Source organism: Corapipo altera, unplaced genomic scaffold (genome assembly GCF_003945725.1).
Source record: "Corapipo altera isolate COAL_440 unplaced genomic scaffold, ASM394572v1 45, whole genome shotgun sequence".
Taxonomy (NCBI): Eukaryota; Metazoa; Chordata; class Aves; order Passeriformes; family Pipridae; genus Corapipo; species Corapipo altera.
Genome location: NW_020884877.1, coordinates 12209743 through 12234931, shown reverse-complemented (window position 1 = coordinate 12234931; position 25189 = coordinate 12209743). Strand labels below are relative to the sequence as shown.

The 25189-nt window shown below is 38.6% G+C and overlaps 1 protein-coding gene across 1 annotated transcript in view; it reads left to right on the top strand.

Moving 5' to 3' along the window:
• MTX2 (metaxin 2) overlaps window positions 1–23569 on the top strand; it is a 34824-nt gene extending 11255 nt beyond the window's left edge. Inside the window, exons 2-10 of the mRNA XM_027637340.1 lie at window positions 2007–2054; window positions 3018–3064; window positions 15514–15586; window positions 18204–18280; window positions 19072–19164; window positions 19882–19920; window positions 20328–20453; window positions 21072–21148; window positions 23106–23569. Of these exons, the coding sequence (XP_027493141.1) occupies window positions 2007–2054; window positions 3018–3064; window positions 15514–15586; window positions 18204–18280; window positions 19072–19164; window positions 19882–19920; window positions 20328–20453; window positions 21072–21148; window positions 23106–23313 (788 nt within the window). The 3' untranslated portion in view covers window positions 23314–23569. The remainder of the gene's footprint in view (window positions 1–2006; window positions 2055–3017; window positions 3065–15513; window positions 15587–18203; window positions 18281–19071; window positions 19165–19881; window positions 19921–20327; window positions 20454–21071; window positions 21149–23105) is intronic.
• The last annotated feature ends 1620 nt before the right edge of the window (window positions 23570–25189 follow it).

Here is a 25189-nt window from a genome sequence, read left to right as displayed (position 1 = left end):
AAGTTACAAACAGCATTCTTCTTGTGTTTCAATTTATAGCATGGATATGGCATGCCTTATCAGCAGTTTAGTTTTGGATTCTGTGTGCCAAAAAGCTGTTGTGTCTGTGTGTATATCTCTCTGTATATTTCCATGGCTGCATATAGCTTAGTGCCAAAATCAGACTGGACTTAGTATCAGAATTTCTTGAAATATACCTAGCTCTTTTGTTGGAAAATGAAGAGTCTGCTTAATTTTCATGGTCCTGAAATATTTCAGCCATGTGCTTGTTTAAAAAATAGGCCAGTTCCAGTTTGGGCTGGAATCCAAGAGTTAGTTAAAAATCTGACATTTGAGTCAGAAGAGAATCAGGCAAAAGATTTCAGTAGGAATGGGCCTGTGGAGTTGAAGCTCTCTGTGCCATTTTGGGCATGTAAAAGGGAAATTTTCACTGTTTGACTGGAGCATTTACAAGATTAACGTACCTTCATGACTTAGTTACTTCTGTAAGTATCTCAGAGTCCAGCACTGATAAGTTTGCTAAAATATAGTAATAACATTCTTAATTTCCTCATTCCGTTTGCTCCTGCAAGACTTCAGTGGACTTGAAGAAATGTATGTTAGATAAATTATTTTAAACGGTTAAGGTCGTAGTACGGCAGACACTATCTTAGTCTCTTTTTATTTAAAGATGTAAATGTACTTCCACCTCAAGAATTTTTACTCCAGGGCAAAACTGTAATGGAGGGGCGTAAAACCAATAGCTGCTACAATAAAACATAAAACATTTTTTCATGACACTTAAATGTGATTAGTTGCTTTCTCATGCCCATACAAGTATAGCTCTGATAGGCTCTGTGCCTTAATGTTAGAGGCAGTGACCTTCACAAAACTGTGTACAGTGTTTTAAGCTTTATATTCTGTGTGACTTCCATAAAAGTTAATACTTCATGAATATCCAAAAGGAATGATAGTTAAAAATTTTTTTCTTTGAGTTCTAAAGGCAGAAGTGCAAAGAATTACCTTACTGAAGCCAGTGACTTGCTTAAACCACACATAGCTATTTATAGACATTATGGCGTTAAAAAAATAATTTACATGATTAGAGCATTAATTTTGCTTCCAAATAACTATTTTGGGTAGAATACAAGGTTTGAACTGATATTTAAAAATAGATTTTTAATCAGACATTAACAAGAAATGTAATGGAGACAAAACAATGATGAACTCTTACCTTAATGCTACTATTAACAGTAAATTGGTACTGATTATTATTTTTGCCTTCCCATATACTCAAGTGATGTATGATTGATTACACACAACAGTTCTCAACTGGAAGATGTGATTGTCTTTTATTTCCTTGCCTCATTTTTTTTTTTAACAACTGCTCAACTGTTTTGAGCAACTGATGATGCAGTTTTTTGAATGCATATTGATATTCCCATATTAGGGTTGACCTGTACATAACTCAAAGTGATAGGTAGCCCCAGTCGCCCTGGTGGGTACATTTCTGAGATGCCCATGCAGTTGGATTAGTGGGTATTATGTTGTGTGAGGACATAACTTCAAAAGGCAGAAAGCTTTTCCGTTTCCCCAAAGTGTTCTTGACACTTGGTTTGGAGGTTTGTGTGTCTTGTTCTATTCTCTACAGAATTCTTTGTTTAGTGTCTTAATAAATAGTTGCTCTTGGGAGTGGCCAGAATTAGGATGGGAATGTGGACAAGGATGTCCTTACAGTGGAGGGAAGCTGCTTGAGAATTACAAGGCCATTCTGTAATGTAGCTTGAACTTCAGCTCTTCTTGTAACATTACATTTTGGGACTTTCTGCTCTGTGATGTCCCTCTGTGAGCAGGAGAGAGAAGTATGGGAGAAGAGAGTGACAGTGGAACATTTTTAGGGCATGTTTAAATCTTACATCAGCATCTTTGCAGTTTAAGTTCCTGCTCTAGGTAACATTCGTGTTCAGTTAGCATTTGCAAGCACATTGTTGTTTGTCTTGAGTAATTAATGTCTCCTCTTTCCACAGCCGCAGAGCCTTGGCCTGAAAATGCTGCGTTGTATCAGCAACTGAAGGGTGGGTACACTGGTTTTGGCAATTAATAATGACTTTATTTTTAGAGAACACATTAAATATGCACTAAGATAATTAACTGCAAGGAAGCACAGAAACTGTTAAGAGTCCTTTGTGTTGTTTGTCTGGTCAGAGGTTTTAGCTATGTTTGCATCTGCCAATATAAACCAGCTATTCATGGCCTATAAGGTCCTTGGTTTATTATTGACTCATTATATTGGCTGCTGTAGGCAGTGTAAAATGATGTGGTTGCAGGCACAGTTGGCAGATTTACTGCACCAATAGCTGAGGCAGCAGATTTTTGAAGTCTTGTGGTAAAGTGGGCTCTCAGTAAAAAGGAACTGTTAAAATGTATAGGCTAGGATGGTTCAGGCTCCCTTTAGCAGCTCTTCATATATCATCAGATCACATTATGGCCCCCATTTGGGGCTCAGCAGCCTGCTACAGTTGTCAGAAGACTGCAAAGTAATGAAGACTAATAGGTAGCAGCCCTAGTCTTCTAAGCATGGAATTTTTATTGCAGTGAACTTGTCATCTTTCTTTTGTGTGACAGACCTAGACACAGTGTGCAATATTAACTGCAAGCTGCTTTTATAGGTTTCTGAATACTTTTACTTTTTAACCAGAGGAGGTATGAAGATGTGGTTTTATTTAACTTTGATTAGAAGAAGAGTAATTGGCATAAAAGTCAAGCATTTGGATTTTTAGTTGTGAGCGTTTTTTATTGTATATTGTTGGTAATATATGATAAATGCAATTGCATTTGCAGGAGAAAAAATCCTGGTTTTTTTTTGGTCTTTTTAATATTCGTATCACAGATTTTTTAGTCCAACTGCATAATAATTGTATATGTGCTCCTTGTTTTATGTGTCAGAAATGCAACCCAGAGTGGTTTACAGTTACAGGTCAGTAGCTAAATGTGCACTGTTTTTTTGTAATTGTGTGTTGGTTTTTTTCTTTCAACAGATGAACAAATTTTGCTTTCTGATAATGCATCTTCCCTTGCTGTTCAGGTAAAATGTCATATTTTCTAAACTAAAGATATTAATTCCATTTTATTTTTTGAAATATTATGTAGCTAAAGTAGCTGTATTTAGCTAAATGGTTAATTAAAGAATTATTTCTGCCAAAATCAGTGACTTATTTCCTGCATCTGATTTGCTTTACGTTGTCACTGGAGTACCAGAGCCTAAAGGACTTGAGGACTTTGAAAGTCCTGTATAGAGTGCTGCTACTTGTACTTCTATTTATATTGGTCTATGTTTGTACAGTATCTGTTTGTCTGCTTACTGTGGGAACTGTGCATGATTCATACCTTTTGTCGCTTTTTATGCATGTTTGTCTTGTAACATTTTGCATGATGCTTATTTAATTCTCAAAGCTAATACTGCCCCAAACTCAAGGCATATTTGCTTCATGCTGTGGCCATCACATCTCTGTATGTCTCGATAGGTTTTTTGAATTTCATCATGTATACAGACTTGAGATCCAATGTGGTTTTTAGAAATAGTCCATATAATTGACAAACTTGCACCTCTAATTGACTGAATGGCACCTCTGTGGCTGTGAAATCTGTGTAATCTCCATTAACCTGTGAGGTTCAGTAACCCCAAATGTCAAGGGGATGTTTTCGCCGTTAGTAGAGAAGGCCTGGCTGTCAGCAGTGGTGGAGAGCAGGATGTCCGTAAGGTTCTTGTTCTTCAAAGCAACTTTGCTGCGGCTTTGCTTAGCAAGGAGTTGCACTGTTCTAATGCTTCTTGCTTTTTGTGTGTGATCCAGTACAGAGAAGCTCCAGCGAGCAGTCTTTGACTGCTACCTGAAAACAATCACGTTTCATTTAGCCAAAGCGGGACACTTGGAGACTGTAATTAACATAAAAGGTTAGGATCATTTGGTCATGGTAACTACTTCCAGGGTCTCTTAACTTTTTCCTTCCAGGCTGGCAATCAAGGAAATACCTCTAAGAGTAAATTCTATCACAGCAAGAAGATAGCTTTATCCTTTGCTGGAAAGAGGAGTTATCTTTGATACACCTAATAAATGGGACAGTGTTTATTTGTTTGGGCAGTATGTTTTATATTGTGCCTCACAGTAATGCCAGTAAGTTTTTTTTGTTGCTCACTTGATCTCAGTGTTCCTTTTTACTCCAGCAACTGTATTTTTTGTGGTTCTTATGAATTTTCTTACTGTCTAACAATGCATGTATGTGTGGCTTGTATTTAAAACACAAACCCCCAACTCACCAGCAAAAAATTTCCTTTTCTAATGCATCATTTTGCTATACTGTTTCCAGTCCATTGTTATCCTACACATGTCACTTAGATGATAAATTAACTATAATATATTAAAAAAGCTTGTTTTTCTTCAATATTCTCTAGCTGGACAGCTGATAGTAGCCATGACTATAAATATGACTCTGGTAGATATCTGATCTTTAACTTTATAGAATAATTTTGTATTGGGGAATCATATAAATTTTTAAGAATTTGTGTAATATGGTTGTGACTGTGCAAGAATAACTGTCCCTGGTGTTTCTCATCTTTTTTTAAATGATACTAGGATATGCAGTTATGTATTGTAGCTTAATGATCAGAAAGGTTTAAATATATTGGTGTCTTTTGCATAAGGAAATTGATGACTTCCTGTCTTTCAGAATTTTATTTTGATGAGGGCCTATTATCTTTTTACTGGATATCTTTTTGCTGGAGTTTTGGGGTTTTTTTTGGGGGGTAGGGGAGTGGGAGTTGAAATGTGTGTCTTTTTCTGAAGAAAAATTTGGAATGAGGGATAGGAACTGGTACCTGAGACTTTTTTTCCCACTATTGCCATTCATTTTCCCCCTGTTACTGATTTGGGGCACATGAATATCACCAGAGCAGATATGAAAGATAAAAAGCTTGTTTGTGGCTTGTTGAACTTCCACGTGGTGAAAACATATCAGAAGTTTGAGTCTCTCTGGTTGAAAGAGTGTGTGGAGTCAGCCACCATCAAATCTTTCAGAAACATGGTTCACAACCAGACTCTGAATGTGCTGCAGCCAGTCTTTCAGATATTTCTTAAAATCTTCTTTTAGCACCTCTTCATAGTGCTGCTCTGGGATAGGACTCAGAGGGACATACATGCAGATATCTCTATATAAAATAACGAATACAACCCAATGCCATAGTAAGTAACTAGTCAGAGTAAAACTTGACTGTTTGGAAGTTGCCAACCCTGCAATACAGATGGCACTTCATGTATCTCTTGTCAACAGAGCAGATCAAGTAGACAGCAGAGCAAGCTGCTCTCAGTGTATGTGTCATTAGTGAGTAGTGAGGGTCGTGGGTTGAATACAGGAAGTTGATTGAGTCTTGCTGTTCTAATAATGATTGGACTTACGACTTCTCATTGTGCAGTAAAATCTGGACTCCTAATGTCAGATAGGAGAGAGGAGAACAGTCTTCTGGGAATTGCTAAGTAAAGGTGGTGGTGCCTTCAATAGTTAAAAAAACCCTAAACACAAAAACCCCTGTCATCTTATGGAACTTCTGTGTTGATTCTGGATTTTATTTTTTGTTTGTTTGCTTTTTAATTCCTGTTCTTCACATTGTTGATTTTGGAAACAGACTAATTTAGCAATTTCTTTGTCTTTTACTGGGTTCAGATTCTTTATATTTGCTGAAAGTGCAACATAATTTCAAGTGAACTAGTGCATTATCTCTGGTACATCTTGATGTTTGCACTCCTTGTTTGTTAACTTGAAGTAGTGTATTATACAGTCCTGTTGAAAGTGAAGTCCACTAGTTCTTAGGCTACAAAATCTTGATATTGAATACAATTTTATTTTCACTGCAAATGAATTAAAATCAAGGGAAAATACTAATCAGTAATGATTATTCAGCTATTGGAAAGAGAATATTTGTACACAGAATGAAGGCTCTGTTCTTGTGAGACATTCAGCACTCTTCCCATCAAAGTTAATGAAAACACATACACCTCCTGGGTAACATGACTCATGGTTAAAACCATTCTCTGTGTATTTATTGTACAGCTTCTGTTATACAGCATTCCTACTGACCAGGCTTCTCATAGTGAAAAAAGCCACCAAAACTAGCGCATGAATACACAATTATATTTCAATAACAAAACAACTCCACAACTTCAAGGAGGGAAAAATGGAGTTTTAGATGTATTAAAACTGACCATATTTCAGTCTGAAGCAGAGGGCCTGTCTGGGCTCCGTCTCCTTATTGATGCCTGGTGCAGGTAAAGCCATGTTGTTTAGTGCCTGGGTGGAAGTAGTGTGGCTGAGTAGGAGGGAGAGGGTTAATACAGCTACACTGTGCCAGGCCTTGCCTCAAATGGCAGCTCAGAGCATCTCTTTGAACTGTTCCAACTTGTCTGGAGGAGGAATGTGGATGTTGAGACTGCCTCCTTTATTACAGGTTCTTCTGAAATCTTTGTGCAGGTAGTCTCATAGCCTTGTTCAAAAGGCTGTCTAAAACGTTCAGGATTCTGGAAATTCTCATAGATGTCCTGAAGTTATAGAGCCTGCAGCTCATTACGTTAAGATATGTATTAATGGCTTGTGCAATTGATGTCCTTGTAAGTGGTCTTAATATATTCCAGGGAAGTGCTTCTAGAATTGTCTGTTCTTAGTCCTGAATGACAGAAGGATGTTTGGGCAATTTAAAATTGTGTTACACAGACCAATTGCTTATTTACTTCAACAAGTAATCAAATAAATGTGTAAATCACACATGATTAATTGCCCTTGACAGATTTGTGATTTTTTTTTTCTGTGTGTGTGCATGAATTGTGGTTTGGTTTTTCTCTAGACAAAACATTAGCAGAAATTTGAACTTGTTGCTGAGGCTTAAACAAAGGCTTGGTACTGAAATGAAAATCTGCCAATCCCTTTTTTATAAAGAGCATAAAACCTGGAATTCTTCATGGTGAGAAATGCAGTATCAACATAATCAATCTAGCAGCATTGTGTTGTTGCTGAAAACATGCTGAAACCCCAATATATGCAGGTACTGTTTGTGAGTGAAACATCTTTCATATAGTTCTAAGATGAAATTACCTTTGAATGAATAGAATCTTCATTTATCTTCAAAACCTCTGTGCTACCAGTGAATCCACTCTTTCCACATTCTACAACAAGAATTACATTATGCCATTAGAGCAGTGCCATGCTGCAGTGTAAAATAGATTGTTTTGGAGAATGAACGTGGCTTTGCTATAAATTACGTTCACAGGTACAGAGGAATTTGTTATTTTGTTTAAAATAGTCACAAATATAATTAAGCTCTTAATTTATGTTAAACTACACATGTGGCCATTACCATAACTGTATTAGGAATTTAATCTGTCACTCAAGGAATGATACTGAACAGTTTTCATTTATAACCTTAGACACACTATTTCAGTTACAGGGTCTGCAGCTGTTTGATATGAAAACTGAATTATTCTGTAGATTTGTTCATGGTTTTTAATTTTAAAATGTGTTCCTACAATAAAGTAGAGAATAACTCTTTAGTTGTCATCACATAATGTCCTTTGTATGCTCATGAAATAATGTAAAAATGAAAACATAAAATGCCTTTCACTCTTTCTTCATAACATTATTGTGTGAGTGCCTTTAGAAGTGCTGCTGAATAAGATGCTCTCTTATTCATCTTGTTCTTTATTAAATGTTTAGCCATTCGAATGGTTTGTTCTTTATTAAAAAGTAATCATGAATATATCTTCTTCAAATGAAGCCTGGACTGTGCCATCTGAAAATAGCGTTCCTCATGTGGGGGCATAAGTTGTGAACTATTTGAGTCTTGGCATAAGTAATTTCATTCTTGCCTCTGATCTCAGAAACTGCAATCTGGATATGATTTACGTCAAGTTGTAACTCATTTTTAATGAGTATATGTGTTTGCTTGTATGTGTTTTCTGAGAGGGAACTGGAGGGGAAGAGGAGAGCGTTGTGATGGAGCTCTGCCAGGGTGATTCACTGCCTGATGTGTGTTTTATGTCCAGCTGACGGTGTCCAAACAGCCCTTCCTTTGCTGGGCAGGGCAAAGAGGAAGGGAGAGCAAGAGTGAAAATCACAGCTAAAACAATTAACTGTAGGAATAAATACAAAACTCCTCCCTCCCTTCTCTTACTCCTTGCCCCTGTTTTTCGTGCACAGTCACTTTCCATCCTTGTCATCCTAGGAAGGCACAATGGCATTGTGCCTTCTTACATTGTTTCAAGGGCGGCAGCAGCAGCAGCGGAGATGAGAATGTCAATTGTGTGAGAAGAGGAGGAAGGGGAGGGTGGAGTGAGTTGTCCCGTGTCTGGCTGTGGTTTCTGGGCTCTGGGCTCTTTTGAACTGTGCCAAATCAGCACAAAGGTGATTGCTCTGATTATTTTTTTTAGATAACTGAAATCCAACATACTACCTACGTTTTGAATCTTAAATTGGGTGGGCTATAAGAAAAAACAAGCCTTACATTGATTGTGTCCTTTAAGCAATGCTATTGTAAATGTACTCCTTAATTCTGGCAGGAGGTGTCACCTGCCATGATTGAAATGAATGATAGGCATAATACTGTTGATTAATTTTGTAACAAGTGTGACCACAAAGCTTCCTATTGGCCCTTTTACAAATGGCTACTGATCCTTTGCTCTCACAGCAAAAACAGGAACTTGCTTGTTTCACCTGCCTTTGAAAACAGTGGCCCATTCTGCTCTCTGTGAGTAGAAGACAGTGCAATACAAACCACCAGACTCTGTGGATCAGTGTGCACTAGGGCAGGAAAGGCACTTGAGAGGCTTATACATACTTTTCTTCAGTTTGTTGTCCCACAACTCTTTCTTCCCTAGTCTATAACACTATATATTGGGAGAGCGGGGAAGGGCAGGCATAATTCATCTGGTGGCATCTTTTTTCCTCCCTCTTCTCCCTCTCTCATGGATGTGCAGCAACCAACCCTCCACCTTTCTGTCTACAGCAAGGTCTCCCATTAGAAACAAGGTGCACAGGGGCAGTAGCAATTCTGTAGACTCGATGGCTTCAGTCTGGAAGAAGAGAGGTGTCATTGCCAAAAATACATTTCTCCCTTCCCATTCCAGGGAGCAGAGTAGATGACGCTACAGGTAGAGGGGCTGGAAGAGTGTGAGAGAGGAGGCTGCTAGCCCACAGGAAAGAGAGGCAGAGGCGTGTGTGGGAGAGAAGCCGACAGACCATATTAAGCCAAATCTTTATTTTTTAATGCCTTTATCTGTTTTTCACATTAACCTCATCCAAAGAAAGGACACACTTTGTTCCGGAAATAATTTAAAGTGTTTGTGGCAGAGATATTAACCGTGAGTTACTAAACTGGACAGTTTTCCAGGCATCTGCTTCAGCCATTGGCCAGTGTCAATACTGCACAAGAAATCTAACCCCAGTTTTTAAAATTATCAAAATGCAGATAATCAGTGGAATATATGGATAAAAAAGACACTCCTGCTGATGCCAGGGAAATAAACTCAGTTCTTCCCAATCTGAGATTTCATCGTTCTTGTTTTATGCTGCATTAAATAGTATGGACCATGAAATTATTCATTCCTTTTAAAAACCTGAGCATTTTAGTTTGATGTCCTTCAGTTGTAGTGAATTTTGTATATTTATACTTGAAGGAAGTTTCCTTTATTTGTGTAAAGTCTGTTGGACAAGCATCTCTTGATCTTCTCTAACAGGGGCCAGGGTAAATAAGAGTGTTAATCCCTTCTGTTTGTGAATTGATCGAATTAGTTAACTCTTCGGATAGGTGTTAAGCATAAAACCCACCAAGTTTATTCATTCCAGGAAGAATTCAGTTCTCTTTTCCTGCTGAGAGTTTGTTTGGAATAGCTTAAAGTATTTATGAACTTTTTCAGTGAACGTCTTCAGAATTACTTTGGACTAGAAAACTTTAGATGACGTAACGTATACTTTTTCAGAAGAATTGCAGCTGCTGTAGTATTATTGTATGAGAATCCTAGGTGCTGGAGGAGATCCAGGTTGTGGCCTGTAATAGTCACCGCCTTCATTCTTTGGTAGTACATTTTTTTTTTTCCAGAGGAGAAAAGAGCAGGAAATTTAATGCTGTTTTTTGAAATTTCAGGCATCTTTACAAGGTATAACAGGCTGTGCTCAGTTATGTATCTTGTTTCTAGTTTTGCTGTTACTGTCTTGCTTACCATTTTTAGGTGAATTTTCAAAAGGGTGTGATTAACTAGCTTGTGTATCACTTGAAATTCAGTTGGCCCCTTTCAGTCCTTTTTTTAATTCTTCACCCAAATTTATGATGTTAACAATAATCTCTGATGTACTAGAATAAGCCTGGGCCCTTGATCTTTCAGATTGCTCAGCTTTTGATGCCGTGTCTTTGAAGGGGTGTTGATGTCTCCGTAAATCTCAGCAGAACTGCACTGGGGTGGTTTTAGCCTTCAATCTCTTGTCCTTGACTCCAAAAGGACTCAGAGGAGCTGAGCACACTCCCATTTCCTAATGGTTTCTCTCACAAGAAAAGCAGGGGTTTACTTGGCTTCTCAAAATATGTGTGTGAGGTACCCAAAGGGAAATGAGATTATTTCATCCCTGAGCTGAAACAATCAGTGTTCCACAGCATCTTTTATCAGAGTAGGAAGCCATGGCAGTCTGATACCATCTGCACACCAAATGTGCTGGTTCTTGACATGCTACATGAGTGGACAAAAAGGGAACAAATCCTCCCTTGATCAGTAGGCTGAAGCATTAAATGAGATAAAGATTCAAAAAAATTGCTGCTTTGTCCTATGTTGTCTCTGTAGGATTTCTTTGATCTGTGCTAATTTCAAATATTTTGGTAAGAGTTCATGCCACTTACTAACATCAGTTATTGTCTAAAATCTAGTTTATCTAGTTGAATGCACCAGAAGAAAAGTTAGAGGTTTTCTGCCAGTGGATATTTATAAGAATGCATTGGTCATGATCCTTGTCCATGTTTTTTTCTAAAAGAAACTCATTTCCATAAATATGGAATGCATTCACTGTGCTTGAAAAGCCAAAAACACCTGTGTTTTTAATGCTAATAATTTCCAAAGCCTGTCAGTTACATCAGTGAAAGAATGTGAGTACTCTCATAGCAATGCAAATTGCAAGGCTTATTTCTTAGGCTAAGTCCTCACAGTTTGGGTTTGTACTGTCTCCTTTTATCGGTTCATGAGTGTTTTATGAGTGTTTTTGTCAAATTGAAGGGTATCAGTGAATCCTTAGTTTAAGATGAATCAAGAAGTAGATACTGGCCTACTTCTCTAGGTAATGATTAGTTAAGCAGTATAGATCCAATAAGGATTAAACTTGTCTTATATTGTGGATCTTTCATTTTCCTGCAGAACAGTATGTAAGGAGCACTTAAAATTGAACAGGTTATGCTTTGGATACAAGTTACAGGTCAACATACTGGTCTTTTAATTCCCTGGGCTTTTATATTTTTAAAACTGTTATAGTTGGTTGGGGTTTTTTTAATTGTTTTTTTGAGGTTTATTGTATTTTACATTTAGGTTATATTATTAATATTATATATTTTATACTTAGGTTTATTTCACCACTCATCTTAAAAGTTGATCCTACATGTAGACAAAGAGTGAAGTGGAATAGGTCTTGGCACAGGGATGCTGAAGGGGGGTTGCTGGAACGGCTTTGTAAGGCTGCTGAAGGGGCAGCTCCAGTAGCCAGTGGTCAGTGTTCAGAACCTTTCAGGGGACTGCTGGGGTGAATGCAGAACCAGATGGGCTTGCACCATTTTAATATTAAATCATTCTTCAGTTTCTCTGTCTCAGTCCTGGTCTCCCATTTATGAAGCATTCATCAGAACTGAAGATGACTATTCTGAGGAAGTTTTCTCAGGTTTTTGATTTGGTGTTTCCTTTAGGGTCTTTAATTTTTTAAATTTTTTTTTTAACCTTACTGAGGGTAGACTGACTCATTTCTAACGTTACTAGAATCTATGCTTTATTATGCAGAGTAGCAAACATTTTTATATAATTAATACTTATTTCCACATTAGAGCTCAAATTTAGTTCAATCTCCCCTTTCCTCTTTTCTTTACAAAATACAAAATGGCACATGGATCCAGTGTGTTTGCATTTTTGAGATGCCAAAATGTCAGTGCATTCTGAATCCCCTTTGCACTAGGCCAGAGACTGAGGTGGAATTTCCCTGCCAGGTGTAAATAAGGGTTGATATTCCTTGCTCTGTGGATGTTTATTGAGGAGAAGGAGAGAAAGAAAGGTCAGATTTGATGGAAACTTGTTAGACCTCTTTACACTGAAGAGATTTTATAGTTTAGCTTCTGTGCTGAGGACTATTTTTCAGTTGCAAACCATTTTTGGTAGGAACTTTGTACTATGTAGGAGCCTATGTACAATGCAAGGTACCGTTGGCAGTATTTTGCTGAAGCAACTCATGTAACTGAAGTGTTCTGTGCCAGCATGTCTAATTTTTGATATGCTGATACAAAAAAGTAAAAATAGTTTTCTGATTCATCTCCTTTTGCTTAAATATGTCTCTGAACTTACAAGCTTTTCAACTTCACATATTGCCCTAGTTCCAGTGCAGCCCAGACTTCTTTTTCTTCTGAACTTGCAGTCTGAATAGTACATGTGATATGGTTTGAAGCTGGCTCCCTGCCAAGTCTCCAAACCTTACCACCAGAAGTCCCCCCCCCCCCAAAACCTCAGGGAGAAGAGGGAGAAAAACAACCAACTAAGAAATAACCCGAAACGAGAGAGACAGCTAAAGTGATATATATAAATATATTTACACTTATATATATATATCTTTTAAAATATATACAATTTTCACAAGGGAAGGGAAAGGGAAAGGGGAAGGGAACAAAACCAAAATTATATATATATATATATATATATATATATATATATATATATATCCCAAATCAGTAGCCCGAGATCTAGTAACTAGAGAGTTAGCAAAGGAAATATATCACCACTCTCCTTGGGACAACTGAGAGTAGCTCCGGGACGATCGCCGGCAACCTCCGCCTCCCAAGGTCGACAAGGCCTTACCAGGCCTCGCTCCCCAACACGGCAGACTCAACAGCAGGGAACCTGCACCTCCAAGCCGCCGGAAGGAAAGAGAGAGCAAAAGCCTCTCCTCCTTTCTTCTTATAATCTGGCTTACGTAAAAATCGTAGGGAATACTGGGTAAATCTGGCCCCTTCCTTGGTTACAAACTGGTCACCAAGGAAGGCCTAGCCCAAACCACCACAACATGGCAGTTGCAACATTCCTCTCTGTAGAATTGCAGTTAATTTAGTGCCTTAGTGTGAAAGAAATTAATTTGGTAAGCCTAGACCAAATGAAACCTCACATTTTTTGAGATTAAATTCAACAGCTAAGGATTAAGTAGTATGGCAGAAGTTCACTCCTCCCACCCAAAGATGAAATTCTTTGGAGCTGTTGTTTGGTGCCATCTGTTCCACTGCAGCACAGTACTGTTGTTAGCTACTGGTAGAGCTTTCAGAAGAATGAAGTCTGTGTACTAGTGGAGTTAGTGTATGTTTTTCGTGTCCATCAGTGGCATAGGAGCATGTACGTAATCTAAACCAAAGTCTGCATTCTTATCTCTGAAGAAGTTGCATATGAAGCCCCAGTTTGGGCAGAAGACATGATGCAAATAACAACAGCTGGAGCAGCCTGGACATTGCTAGGTCCTGCAGAGCCACAGGCAAAGGAAGAGATCTAGGACTCTGACAGACCAGTGCCTTAAATTACTTAAATTACTGAAGAATTAGTCCTTTGGGTATCCTTAATGTTTGTACGGAGTTTGGGGTGCCAAGGTAGCAAGATCCTCAATTTTTGATGGCCTCCAGTGAGTGCACAGACTTGGTCAGTGAAGTGTTGTCAAATGTGGCCAATTTACTGCTAAATAGTGGAGGACCTGCAGTATTTGGCTTACGCTGACCATGACTACTACCCTCTCTTTATATATCTGTCTATCTCTCTGTCTGTATGTGTACATACAGTATTTGGCTCCCAAGCAGGGCTTTAAGTTAGGCTGAGGAAATCAAAAGATGTAGAAATCCTCACAGTTCTGAGGCGGGCTCTTACCAGCTGTGATCAATGTCTTGTGTAGCAGTTCGTGACCACAGTTTTTGTCTTTGAATTGAGATTTGGATTTGAGTTAGGTCATGTAAACCTGCGAGAACCAAATATCATAATGGACTATGCAGCTCTTTGATTTGATTGGAAAAGGACCAAAGCTTTTGGCTATTTTTCCCTGGACTGGGTTAGGGTTTTGAGAAATAATGGCCTTGAAGAACACAGGAGAGAGAAGAGGTGCTGTTTGGGTTATTTTTCTTTGCTTAATGGATATGACAGAAGCCACAAACACAGGGCTGATGCCAGTGTTAGTTCATCCCTTTTGGTATCATTTAGTGCAGAAATGAGCAATCTCAAGATTCAGGTTTAGGTTACTTTCATGTCTTGTGTTTAGAGTCTGAGCAGCTAAAGCTGTGAGAATGCAGTTTACTGCCAGATCCTGCAATCTGAAGAGGAGGGAGGAGGCTCATGTACGAAGTGCTGTGTTACAGCAGCATTTTTCTTCATAGTGGAAGCCTTCTTGCTGTGGGCCTTTTTTACCTCAAGCCATGGTGGATAAATAGGTATAATTTTGGAATCTGGAATTGTGACCTACCTAATTGTGGAGACAAAATGAATGATAGGAGTTACTGAGTTGTGAGAGTCTCTAGAGATTAAGATTCCTTATTTGCCATGTTCTGTCCAAATGGCAAATACTTTTCTTGATATTTTGGTATTTCAACAGAAATACACTATGGATTCTGTGGTGATGGCAGGTGCTGACAGAAATTGTTATCCTACTGAGAGTGCTTTGAATCTAAGAGTACAGATAGAAAGAAATGGTAAATTGATCACTTATGCTCTCCATGAATCCCATAAATTATATTTAAAAAATTCTTCATCCCAAAGCGGACTCGTGTGCTGACAGTATCATAGAGCAAAATTTGTGGCAGCTATTGTGATTATAATATGGGAAGGTGCCATATGTGTTTGCCATGTTATACAACATGAACTTGATTAGCCAGCTTTAGCCAGAAATGAGTACTATGATTTTCAGGAGGGGCAAAATGTCGCTTCATTTTGTACAGCCACGACACTAATTGTGTCTGTCAGATACTGACTGCTTCTTTGCTCATCTTGAAAAAACAGTAAAAATAGATGAAACTGCATTAGAAGAATTCCAGTCGATGACTGAATCATAAACTGTTGTCTAAGGAAGTTAAAAAAATCTTGTTTTTCTTTACTTGCCCTTCTTTCTTCCTAAAAGCAGTATGTAAGGAGCTATACTTATAAGTGTGTGCTAGGAACTAGCTAAAACAGTCAAAGGTATTGAAAATACCACATTTGTTTGTCACTGGTATATTAATGCTTTTTAAATGCGACTCTTTGTTTCCAGGCCTTTTTGCAAATGTGCAATCTGCCAATCCGGGTGGTTTGCAGGGCAAATGCCGAATACATGTCCCCATCTGGTAAGTGTGGCCTTCATTTAGATTACTATGTTATACCTCCATTTTGATACCATGGCAACTATGCCTTGTCTTGCTGATAACAGTCGGTCAGTGCTACCGTGTGTGGGTTGCCTTTCCCTCTCCTCCAGTGCCGTTTCTCCTCTGCAAACAATCAAAGCAGTGAAATGCAAAGTGATGTAGGCACAATGTGTAACCGTGCCTGTGACTGCAGTACCCGTATAAAGCTTTCAGAGTGTTCAAGGGCCTGGTGGAAATCTTCTCTCAAATGTCCTGAAGTAGAAAGACATACGTGTCTAAAAGGGGCTTTGTTCTGCATGCAGGGAATATTTCAGGGAATGCTATTATATTTGCCTATTGCTGGAGTGAGACAACACTGGAGAAAGGTTCTCTTTTGTTACCCTGTCTGGGAGATGATTGCCAGGATGTCGATACAGGAGACCAAAGGGTGCATTGTCACTGTTACAGGTGACAGGTAATTTTAAATCTTCCTCAGATCCATGAGACTGTCTGGAAAAAATCCAAACCGACCACCAAAAAATTAAGTATTAGAAGGGTACAGAGCCTACCTTTTGCTGGAGGTGGCTAGTTGCCTAAAAATGTCCAGAGGCCAGCTTCAGAAGATTGCCTAAAAATCAGAGGGAATTACAGAATGCAGGGTGCAGAAGTTTGTCAATCCTCCCACCTAGATTTTTCTTTTGTGAGGAGGTACATATTTACTGATTCTCTGTCTCTGGCTGATGACTGCCATGTGGAAGCACCTGTCAGTATGTGTCTGCCACCTCTATGGGTTCTGATGCTGCTACTGATATTTTTGGTTAAATCAGTGAAATGTGGCTATTTTAAATGTAGGTAGAATTACATGTACTTTTTGCCCTTGCTCCTGGAATCCTTACTATTTTTATTTCCTTGCCTTGTTTCCTTTCTTTATATTGGTTTAATGATAATTCAGGGAAGGTTTTTATTTGTTCCCTTCTCTCTCCCCCCTACCCTCTGTCTCGCAGCAGCAAAAATCTGCATCTCATCATTTTGGGGGGAAGGTTATTTATCTCATAGTCATTGTAATGACAAAACCCATTCTGAGGGACTCAAAAGTATGATACTGAACGATTGTCTTGATACGTGAAGTACAGTCTGACTGAAACCACTGAAGTCTGCAGCACAGAGGTCTGTGTTTCCTTCTGCACATGGAATGTGTGGATGCAGATGAGGCCTTTGTTGGTATGATGCACTTCATTTATTACCCTTAGGCTTATTGAACCAGTCAGGAGTGAAGCTTGTGATAAAAACCATGACTGAATCTGATGGTAGTTGAGCTGGGCTGGACAGTAGGTTGTGTTTCAGTGAAAAGAGTGAATGTATTGCCAGTAACATATTTGCAGCCAAGCAGATACTGATCCTGCTCTTTGAGCTGTCTGTTGAGAGTGGAGTCTGCCCATGATGAGAGGCAGGAAGGTAAAAAGGATGCTGTGCCCTCTGCACTGGGCAGGCTCATTTACTGCCTTTGGGTGGGAGGACATTTACAAAACAGCCAGCATTTATGTCCATTTATGGATTATTTTAATCATGTAAATAATCCTAAAAGATTTAGTCTTAAATATAAGATTAGTATCTGTCAATTGCGTTTGAAGATTTGCAGGAAAAGCAGCCTGGTTAGGGTGGATTGGAGCAGGAGCTCTCAGCTGGGAAAAAGGGGCATAGGGCAACATCTGTAATGCTTCATGGCTTGCTGTGAGTGCAGGGCTTCCTCTTGTATCTTGCCTGCCTTAGAGCTTTGGCTTAGTTCTCTGTGTAAGAAAAGTTACCAAGCAGAGAAGATGATAAGCTGGACCCTCAAGGCTCAGCTTCATAGACTGAATACTAGCCTTAAGCTAGTATTAAGCTTTAACCCCATTTTGCTTCCATGATTTTGGAGAAGCTCCTTCTGTCTCTCTTCCTCACAAGACCGTGAACTGAGAGTCTCATAGCAAGAACCTCTTCCTGATCCCAGGACCATGGGGGCTTGCAAATGCCAGCTTACAACAGAGAGTGAAAGCAGGGGCAGCCAACAGGAACTGGATAGCACAGTTGTTGGAAATCTGAAGGACTGGAGGAGGGGGAAGAGTCAAGACCTTGCCTTGCTGAGTGTGTATTCACTGTTCCCTCTGCTTACTTTCCTGGGCACAGTTCCACATCTCCATCATCCTTTCAGCAGACCTTTCCCCACCAATGCCTTAGAAGGGACAGTGGGAATACATTGTGTCGTAAAACTTTTACTCAAGGACTCTGTCTGCTTTCCTGGGATTTCCCAGCTGTACTTCAGAGGAACTTTGAATTAAGTCTTTCCATTATTAAAATATGAGTCAATAGATCTCACTCAATAACTTTGAAATACACAATTGCAAGTATCACATGTAGAAAAGTTTCAGGAGGAGGAAGATCCGGAGGAAGGTGTTTGTTATTACAAACATTCTATGTGTGTTATGTATGTTAGCTTTACCTGTGCTCATTTGGAAAAAAACCCCAACAATCCAGCCACTGATGTTCAGGTATACCTGCAGTATTTAATTGCTTTGAAAATTGTTAATGGTGTTTTACAGGTTAAAATAGCTCTTACTACAGTACATTTCTCCTTTTACAGGCAAAGTACCCTTTATTCACGTGGGAAATCAAGTAGTGTCTGAACTTGGGCCCATAGTCCAGTTTGTAAAAGCAAAGGTAATAGTATGTTTTTTTCACAAATTGGTGAATACCATGTTAATCTTGCTTAACATTGTGCTGATTTAGTGTGCTCTTCTGGAATGTTACTGAATTTGTTAAGACAGTATAGGTTTTAAAAGAAAGATATCATCGAATAGGAGTTTGTGAGGTGAAAATGTTTTTCTTTGTCATTTATGCAAATCCTGGAAGTAAATTCTATGCAGAATAGCTGCATACCAGTACCAGTTTCTGAGACTGTTTTTCTGCATGCCTCATCTCTGTGTCTCAGAGCTCTTAAACCCAGAACTGACTGGTCTAGATCCTGAAGTGTGAAATAGTGTTCAAATTTGCCTTTGTTTCCCCACCCCCCCAACCGTCCCCTCTATTTTAAAAATTACCGTGTTTTCACTGAGTGGTTGATGAAGTTGTATTACAGATGTAAATTTGTGTTTACTTCTTGTCACAGAGATACACTAACCAGGAAGCTGTGTGCTCAACGTGTTCATCTGTGACTGATAATAGTCTGAATTTCTTGTAGATTAGCTTAGATCTTTTATAGATTATATTAGTTACATTATGATGATTTGTTTTTAATTCTACAGGATATACTGTATGTAAAAATTTCATATGTAATTTGTTAACAACTGTGTCAGAGTTATCTATGTCTATATAATCTATGTATCTATGTCTGTGTCTGTGTAAGAGATCAGGGTCTGAGCCAAAGCTCATTGACTTTAAAGATTCTTGGGTCATATGTTGTTGAATATTCCAATATCCTTTCTTACATGTGTGTCTTTTTTCCCCATTAGGGCCATTCTCTCAGTGATGGGTTGGATGAAGTCCAAAAAGCTGAGATGAAAGCCTACATGGAACTGGTCAATAATATGCTCTTGACAGCAGAGGTAAAACAAACCCTAGTAACTCCACACACTTACATAAGCAACTATAGGCAAGAAAGCTTTAGGATTTTTCCCTGTAGTGGAAATACTGCTGTTCTTAGATTAGGTTGTCAACTTTGGAGGTGAAAGGAGAGAGGAATAAATTCTCTGTATGCTGTGGATTGCCTGCTGAAGTGTTCCTGTAGACACAAGTCACGTGTACAATTTCCCTCACCTAACTGGGGTCACCACAGCTGTAGAAGTAACTGACTGGAAAATGCCAGTGGTTCCTGGGATCCTACTCCAACCCACAGCTGGACAGGCACCCTGCTATCACCTCCCATGGTGTGCATGCTCACATGTGTAGTGGGAGGCGTGGATTTTCTGCAGTTTGTGTCCCTGGTGAGTTAAGGTGACGCAGTCCCAGCGTGGGAGCAGTGTTGGAAACGCTGGCAGGATACAGATGGCTGAGGAGCTGAGGGCCGGTGACCTTCGTGCTGAGTCGTGGGCAGTGGGAGTGGACCTTTGATCTCAGCTTAGTGCTGGTGCTGGTGAAGTAAGGACTAGCAACTGGGCCTTTGCCTTCCAGTTTTAATTTCTTTTATACATTCAGAGGTCTAACAGAAGAAATGAAATGGAAATTTAATCTAATATAGAAAAGAAAATTCTACTACTGAAGAATGATTGTCTCTGTATTCTCCTTTATTAGGAAGTTTTAGTAAGTGTTCTTTCTCTTCCTAGCTCTATCTCCAGTGGTGTGATGATGTTACAGTAGAGGAGGTGAGTGGTTCCGCAGCATTTATCTTAATTAAAATTTAATGAGAAAACACTTTTGCTCACAACTGCAAGTCCCTGCTCATAAATGAAACATGGAGGTTTATACCATTAATGGTACAATCTTTTCACTTTAATTTCGCTTGCATATACATTTTAGGGAAGCTGTGTCATTACTGAAAGTAGCTGACTGCAGAATAGATATGGGTTTTGTATATGTTTCTGAAATAATAGCTTTAAATAGTTATGCTGCATAGTACAGATTCTGTGCAAATAATTCTGGCATAGACACAACTCCCTTTCTCTTTTACAGCTCCCTTTCTGCTAGAACTGTGTAAATATTAGCTGTTTTGTCAAGAGGCATCTGTATTTTCTTACATTGTGACACAGTACCTTTCTGTCTTTAAACAAAGATTACTCACCCAAGGTATGGCTCCCCTTACCCGTGGCCTCTTAACCGCATTCTGTCCTATCAGAAGCAGTGGGAGGTGAAGCGAAAGATGAAAGCCATCGGATGGGCTGGAAAGACACTTGAACAGGTCAGTATGAAAGGGGAAGCTTATTTCTTTACCCTGCCTTCTTTTTGCTTTTTTTTTTTTTAAGCCTTTGGAAAGTAGCATGTTCCTGAAACAGATGTATTAAAATGTATATTCTGTATATACTTAAATAATATACTTAAAATATTATCTGGAGTCAGGTATTTGCCTTCAGTAGCAATAAATCTTAAATTATGTGCAATCCAGTGGGATGGGAGGAAGGATATTTTACCATGAGTGTACATCTTTGTTGGTGTTAGTTTAGGCTGTAGTCCTGAAAATAGGTTGTAAGTCCTGTCTGCCGCTTCCTGTATGATGTTAAGAGGCACGCTTTGCAGGATTGCAGCAAGTTTTGAGGTATGAGTTAGTACCTTTCATTAAGTTTAGTTATAAATGTTATGGGAAGCACTTAATCAGAATTGCCTTACATCAAATGTTAGATTAAGTAACGCTTAGCTACCTGCCTACTGTGTCCTTTTGACTGACTTTAACAGCTTTTGATATTTCAACACGGTACATTCATTGTTCCCACTGTCAGTGCAAATAGAGGAAGGAGGTTATTTTTTGCAGTGCTGAGATTTCCTGACAATATGGATCTTTCTTTCTTGTGTGTTTTGATAGGTGCTTGAAGATGTAGATCAGTGCTGTCAGGCTCTCTCCCAGAGATTAGGAACACAACCATATTTCTTCAATAAGCAGTAAGTTATTCTTTATTGAAATACTGCATCCAGGAATGTGAGATATAGGTATATACCAATGTACATACATACATACATATGTGTATATATATATATATATATATATAAAACTCCTGTTTTATTTTAATGCTGTGTGATTAATTGCAAAAATAAAAATATGTGACTGGAATCTAAACATGAAATTTCATAAATAAGTATTTAAAGGTTTTAAAAGGAAAGTTTCTGTAAGTTTGTTGTTTTTTTTTCCCCATTTATGATTTAGTTTTTACTCCTGCTTGTCTTCTCTGCATAATTCTACCACAACTTATGTAGGCTACAAATGTACACCTTTATGCAGTCAATTTCTTATTAAAAATGATACATTTAAAGCTTTACTTTTATTTCTTGGGTAGCATTCTCTACTAGAGGAATGAACGTATGTTGTGCTGTGCTGATCTGGACAACTTGTCTTGTTCTTAACACCAGAGGCAGTTCTGAATGAGCTGAATTAGCATGAGCATGCCTGTTCTGAGAACTGGGGGAGAAGCTAGCTGGTCCACAAAGGACCAGATGCAAAGTGAAAAACCAAGATTCACATTGCCAGGAGAGAAAAAAGAAGTGACCTGACCTCCATGGGATGTCCTCTGCTCTCATCACTTTTCAATTTTTTACATTTTTGAAATGTTATGGACTTAAATAACATCACATTAGCTCCCTCTTTTCTCATGTCCGTGGATCAGTCTAGAAATGCACAGATCTGGATTTCACTTTACTACATTTGGACAGGGAGATGTCTTCAAATGGCAGGATATGGTCTTGGATACTTTTCTGCATTTGTCTTTGCCCCTTGATCTTTTCCAAGTTGAGACTAGGTAGGTAGTGTTATTCAGAGGATACAGAAATATGCATTATAGAAGACAAGCTTAAATTGCATCTTCTCATATGATTATTAAACATAGTATCTCCTAAACTTTCCTTCTGTATTTCTAAAGAATTGTAACTTGGGGATTTTGTGTTTGTTTTTAACCAGGCTTTCTTGGTACAGTTTCAACCTTTAAGCTTTTTAGCTTTCTGAAATATTACCAAAAAAGTATGTGGTTTTAGTCCAATATTTTTCAGTCTGTGGCTTCTGGGAGTCTGTGGGAGGTAAATAAGAAAAGCAACCTGTTGCTGACAGATTTAAGTTTGTCATACAAGGATCCACATCTCCACTGGAGAGTGCTTAGTGATGCACAAATAAAAAGGCAAAAAAATTATCAGTTAGGAAAGCCTCATGCTGCTTGCCTTTAACACTTGTAAAGAGGGACTCTGAAGTTATTAATATGTTGGAAAAAAACCTATTTGCACATGGGCTACTTGTATACAAAGGTCCAAGGTAAAAATTGAGAAGTCTTGCACCTAAAATAAAGTAGGACCAAAAACATTCCCAAAATATTTGTTTTCTTCTGTGTAGTTCCCTTTCACAAGAGATGTTTCCAGTTGCTGCCACCGTGGAACTCCTTTTCTTGTTTGTTGAATAGTTCCCAACTGTTGAAAAGCACAAAAAAAAAGAAATAGGGGTCTTATGCTACCACACCCCCCCTCTTTTTTTAATCTTGTGAGATAATAGTTGGGTTTTTTTAATATACATCTGCAGAAGAAAAAGCAAAAACCCCAAAAGACCTGATAAGCATTTGTCCTTGTTACTAAACTAAAAGGTGGAGCATTGTTTGATACTGAATCAGTAACTCTGCCCAATCTGTGTTATTTTCACACTTCCAAGCTCCCAAAAGCAAAGAAAATGCCATACTGAGAACAGTTAGTGTTTTGATATACTGTATACACAGTTTCCATGCAGTTGGTAAGTTCAGTATTGCCTAATTTCATCTGAGTCCTTAAATTGTGTACCTATCTAAAGGTTATTCAGAACAGCAGGGTTTTTCTTGATCAGGACTTGCCTTCCAAAGTACCAGTTCTTTTTTTCTGTTTGATTTTACAGACCAACTGAATTAGATGCTCTGGTATTTGGACATCTGTTCACAATCCTTACTACTCAACTAATCACAGATGAACTCTCTGAAAAAGTGAAGAACTACAGTAATCTCACAGCCTTTTGTCGGCGAATAGAGCAGCAGTACTTTGAGGGTCATGATAAAGACAGCTCCACAATTGCAGCCCGCTCTGCTAAGAGGTCCTTGCTGAGATAAGCATGGTGGTTGGGGTGGATCATGTTGCAGTTTTGAGTTTTGTTCAGTAAATTGATTTTGAGAATGGAAATGTGAGTTAAGCTTTTTGAAGCTGCCAAATCATTCTGGAGTAAGAAAAAGTGTTAAATGCAGTTTTTGTGTTGTAGAATATACTGTGCATATTTCACCTGAAACATCTGTGTGAGCACTTGTGTTTTACTAGCCTGTATGCCACTGACTGTAAAGTGACCTTGGAAAAATATTGTATCTGTTTTAAGAAAAAATAAAACAAAGTTTCTCTCCTATCTTTATAAATGCCTTTCTTACGAAATTTAATGTCTGTGTAGTTAATGAGTGGGATCCTGGTGGGAGGACACCTGGAAGACAGCTGTATGGCAAACTAGTTAGAATTACTAGTTAAAATGAAAGGACTCATTAGAGATCTTAAAGTTTGTCTACCTCAGCCAAAATTTATTCAGAGATTGGGTGAAAAAAAAATGTCTTGGAGTTCTGCAGCACACAAGTATGAGACCTTATTCAGTCAGTTCTTACTTTGTGTCAAAGTAGCTTCTGGCTGTCATTTCTTCCTCTTGTGTGTGTCTCGCCTCTGTTTTTATTTCTTGTTCACCTTTGGTTTTTTGATTATGATTATTTTTTCTTCCTATGATCTCCCATTTTTAGTCCTCTTGCTGTTTATTTAAGAAATTAATTTGCTAGGTAAGTGTCTGTCTCACTCTTTCCACTTCCAGTATGTTAATATTGCTTCTGAGCTTTGACATACTAGACGTGGTTTTTGTAGGAAAGGGACTTGCTATGAGCTTGCATGCCTTGGTCCTTCTGCCTCCATGTTATCCTATGGTACACGTAGGCACAATGATACAAAAGTAAACAAATATCATTGTACTCCAAAAACCCTGGCAACACGACGGAACTTTTCAAGGGAGAGTTCTTGTGTGTAGGCAAGCACTCAATCTCACCAGTGTTCCTTCAAGCACATTAAATGGTGCTGCTGTGTTCTGCTTTGTCAGTTGTACTTGATGCTTTTCCAAAAGCTCCAACTACCCCAGGAATGTCCTGGTGGCAGAAAGAGTCCCTGTGCACTCAGGAAGTCATGGGCACAGCTGGGAACCAGCTCAGACTGTTTGGCTAGTTGGAATCATTGTGTTTTCTTAAAATGAAATATGTTCTTTCAGCTATATGCCTTGGTGTCAAAATACTTAATGGCTTGAACTGGTTATGCAATGGTCATGAGATTTTGGCTGCCATTTCCTTCTCTCTTAAGAACTGAGCAGAAAGCAGCTGCGTACCTTGAACTGGCTGAGTGTCCCTTGACTTTGAGGTTCCTGAACCACTACTGCTTATTCATTCCTAGTGTGGGGGAGCACTCTTTCCAGCACAACTGGAAAATGGAGTTGAATTCTTACTGCTGTTTTTTGATACAAGAGTTTTAAGCCCTACTGGATTCAAATCCACTAAGTATCAATGTGTAAGGGGGTCCTGGCCTTTCATCAAACCACTCTTGCCTGGAGAGGAAAATTGCCCTTGTCCTGATTTCAGTCTTAAAATTTCACATGTGTATGTTGAATATCTTTTCAAACTAAAACCCATCAACTCTTGACTGCTTAGTGACCTTTTCCACTGTCAAAGTGGTTGGTAGCTGAGAACTGAGATATTTCTTTCAAACCCGCTTTTCTGCATTAATTCAACTTCTGGGAAAACTGGAAAAGAATTTTTTTTTTTTGTGTATGTGTTTTTTTTGGGTGTGTGGGTTTTTTTTGTTTTGTTTTGTTTTTTTAGTTTGGAAAGAATATTATGATACATGCTACTTTGAGAGAAAAACACTCTAGTAGTATCTAAAGCTAGCAGTGCCATGGTGATGCAGAAATCCTGCGTGAAA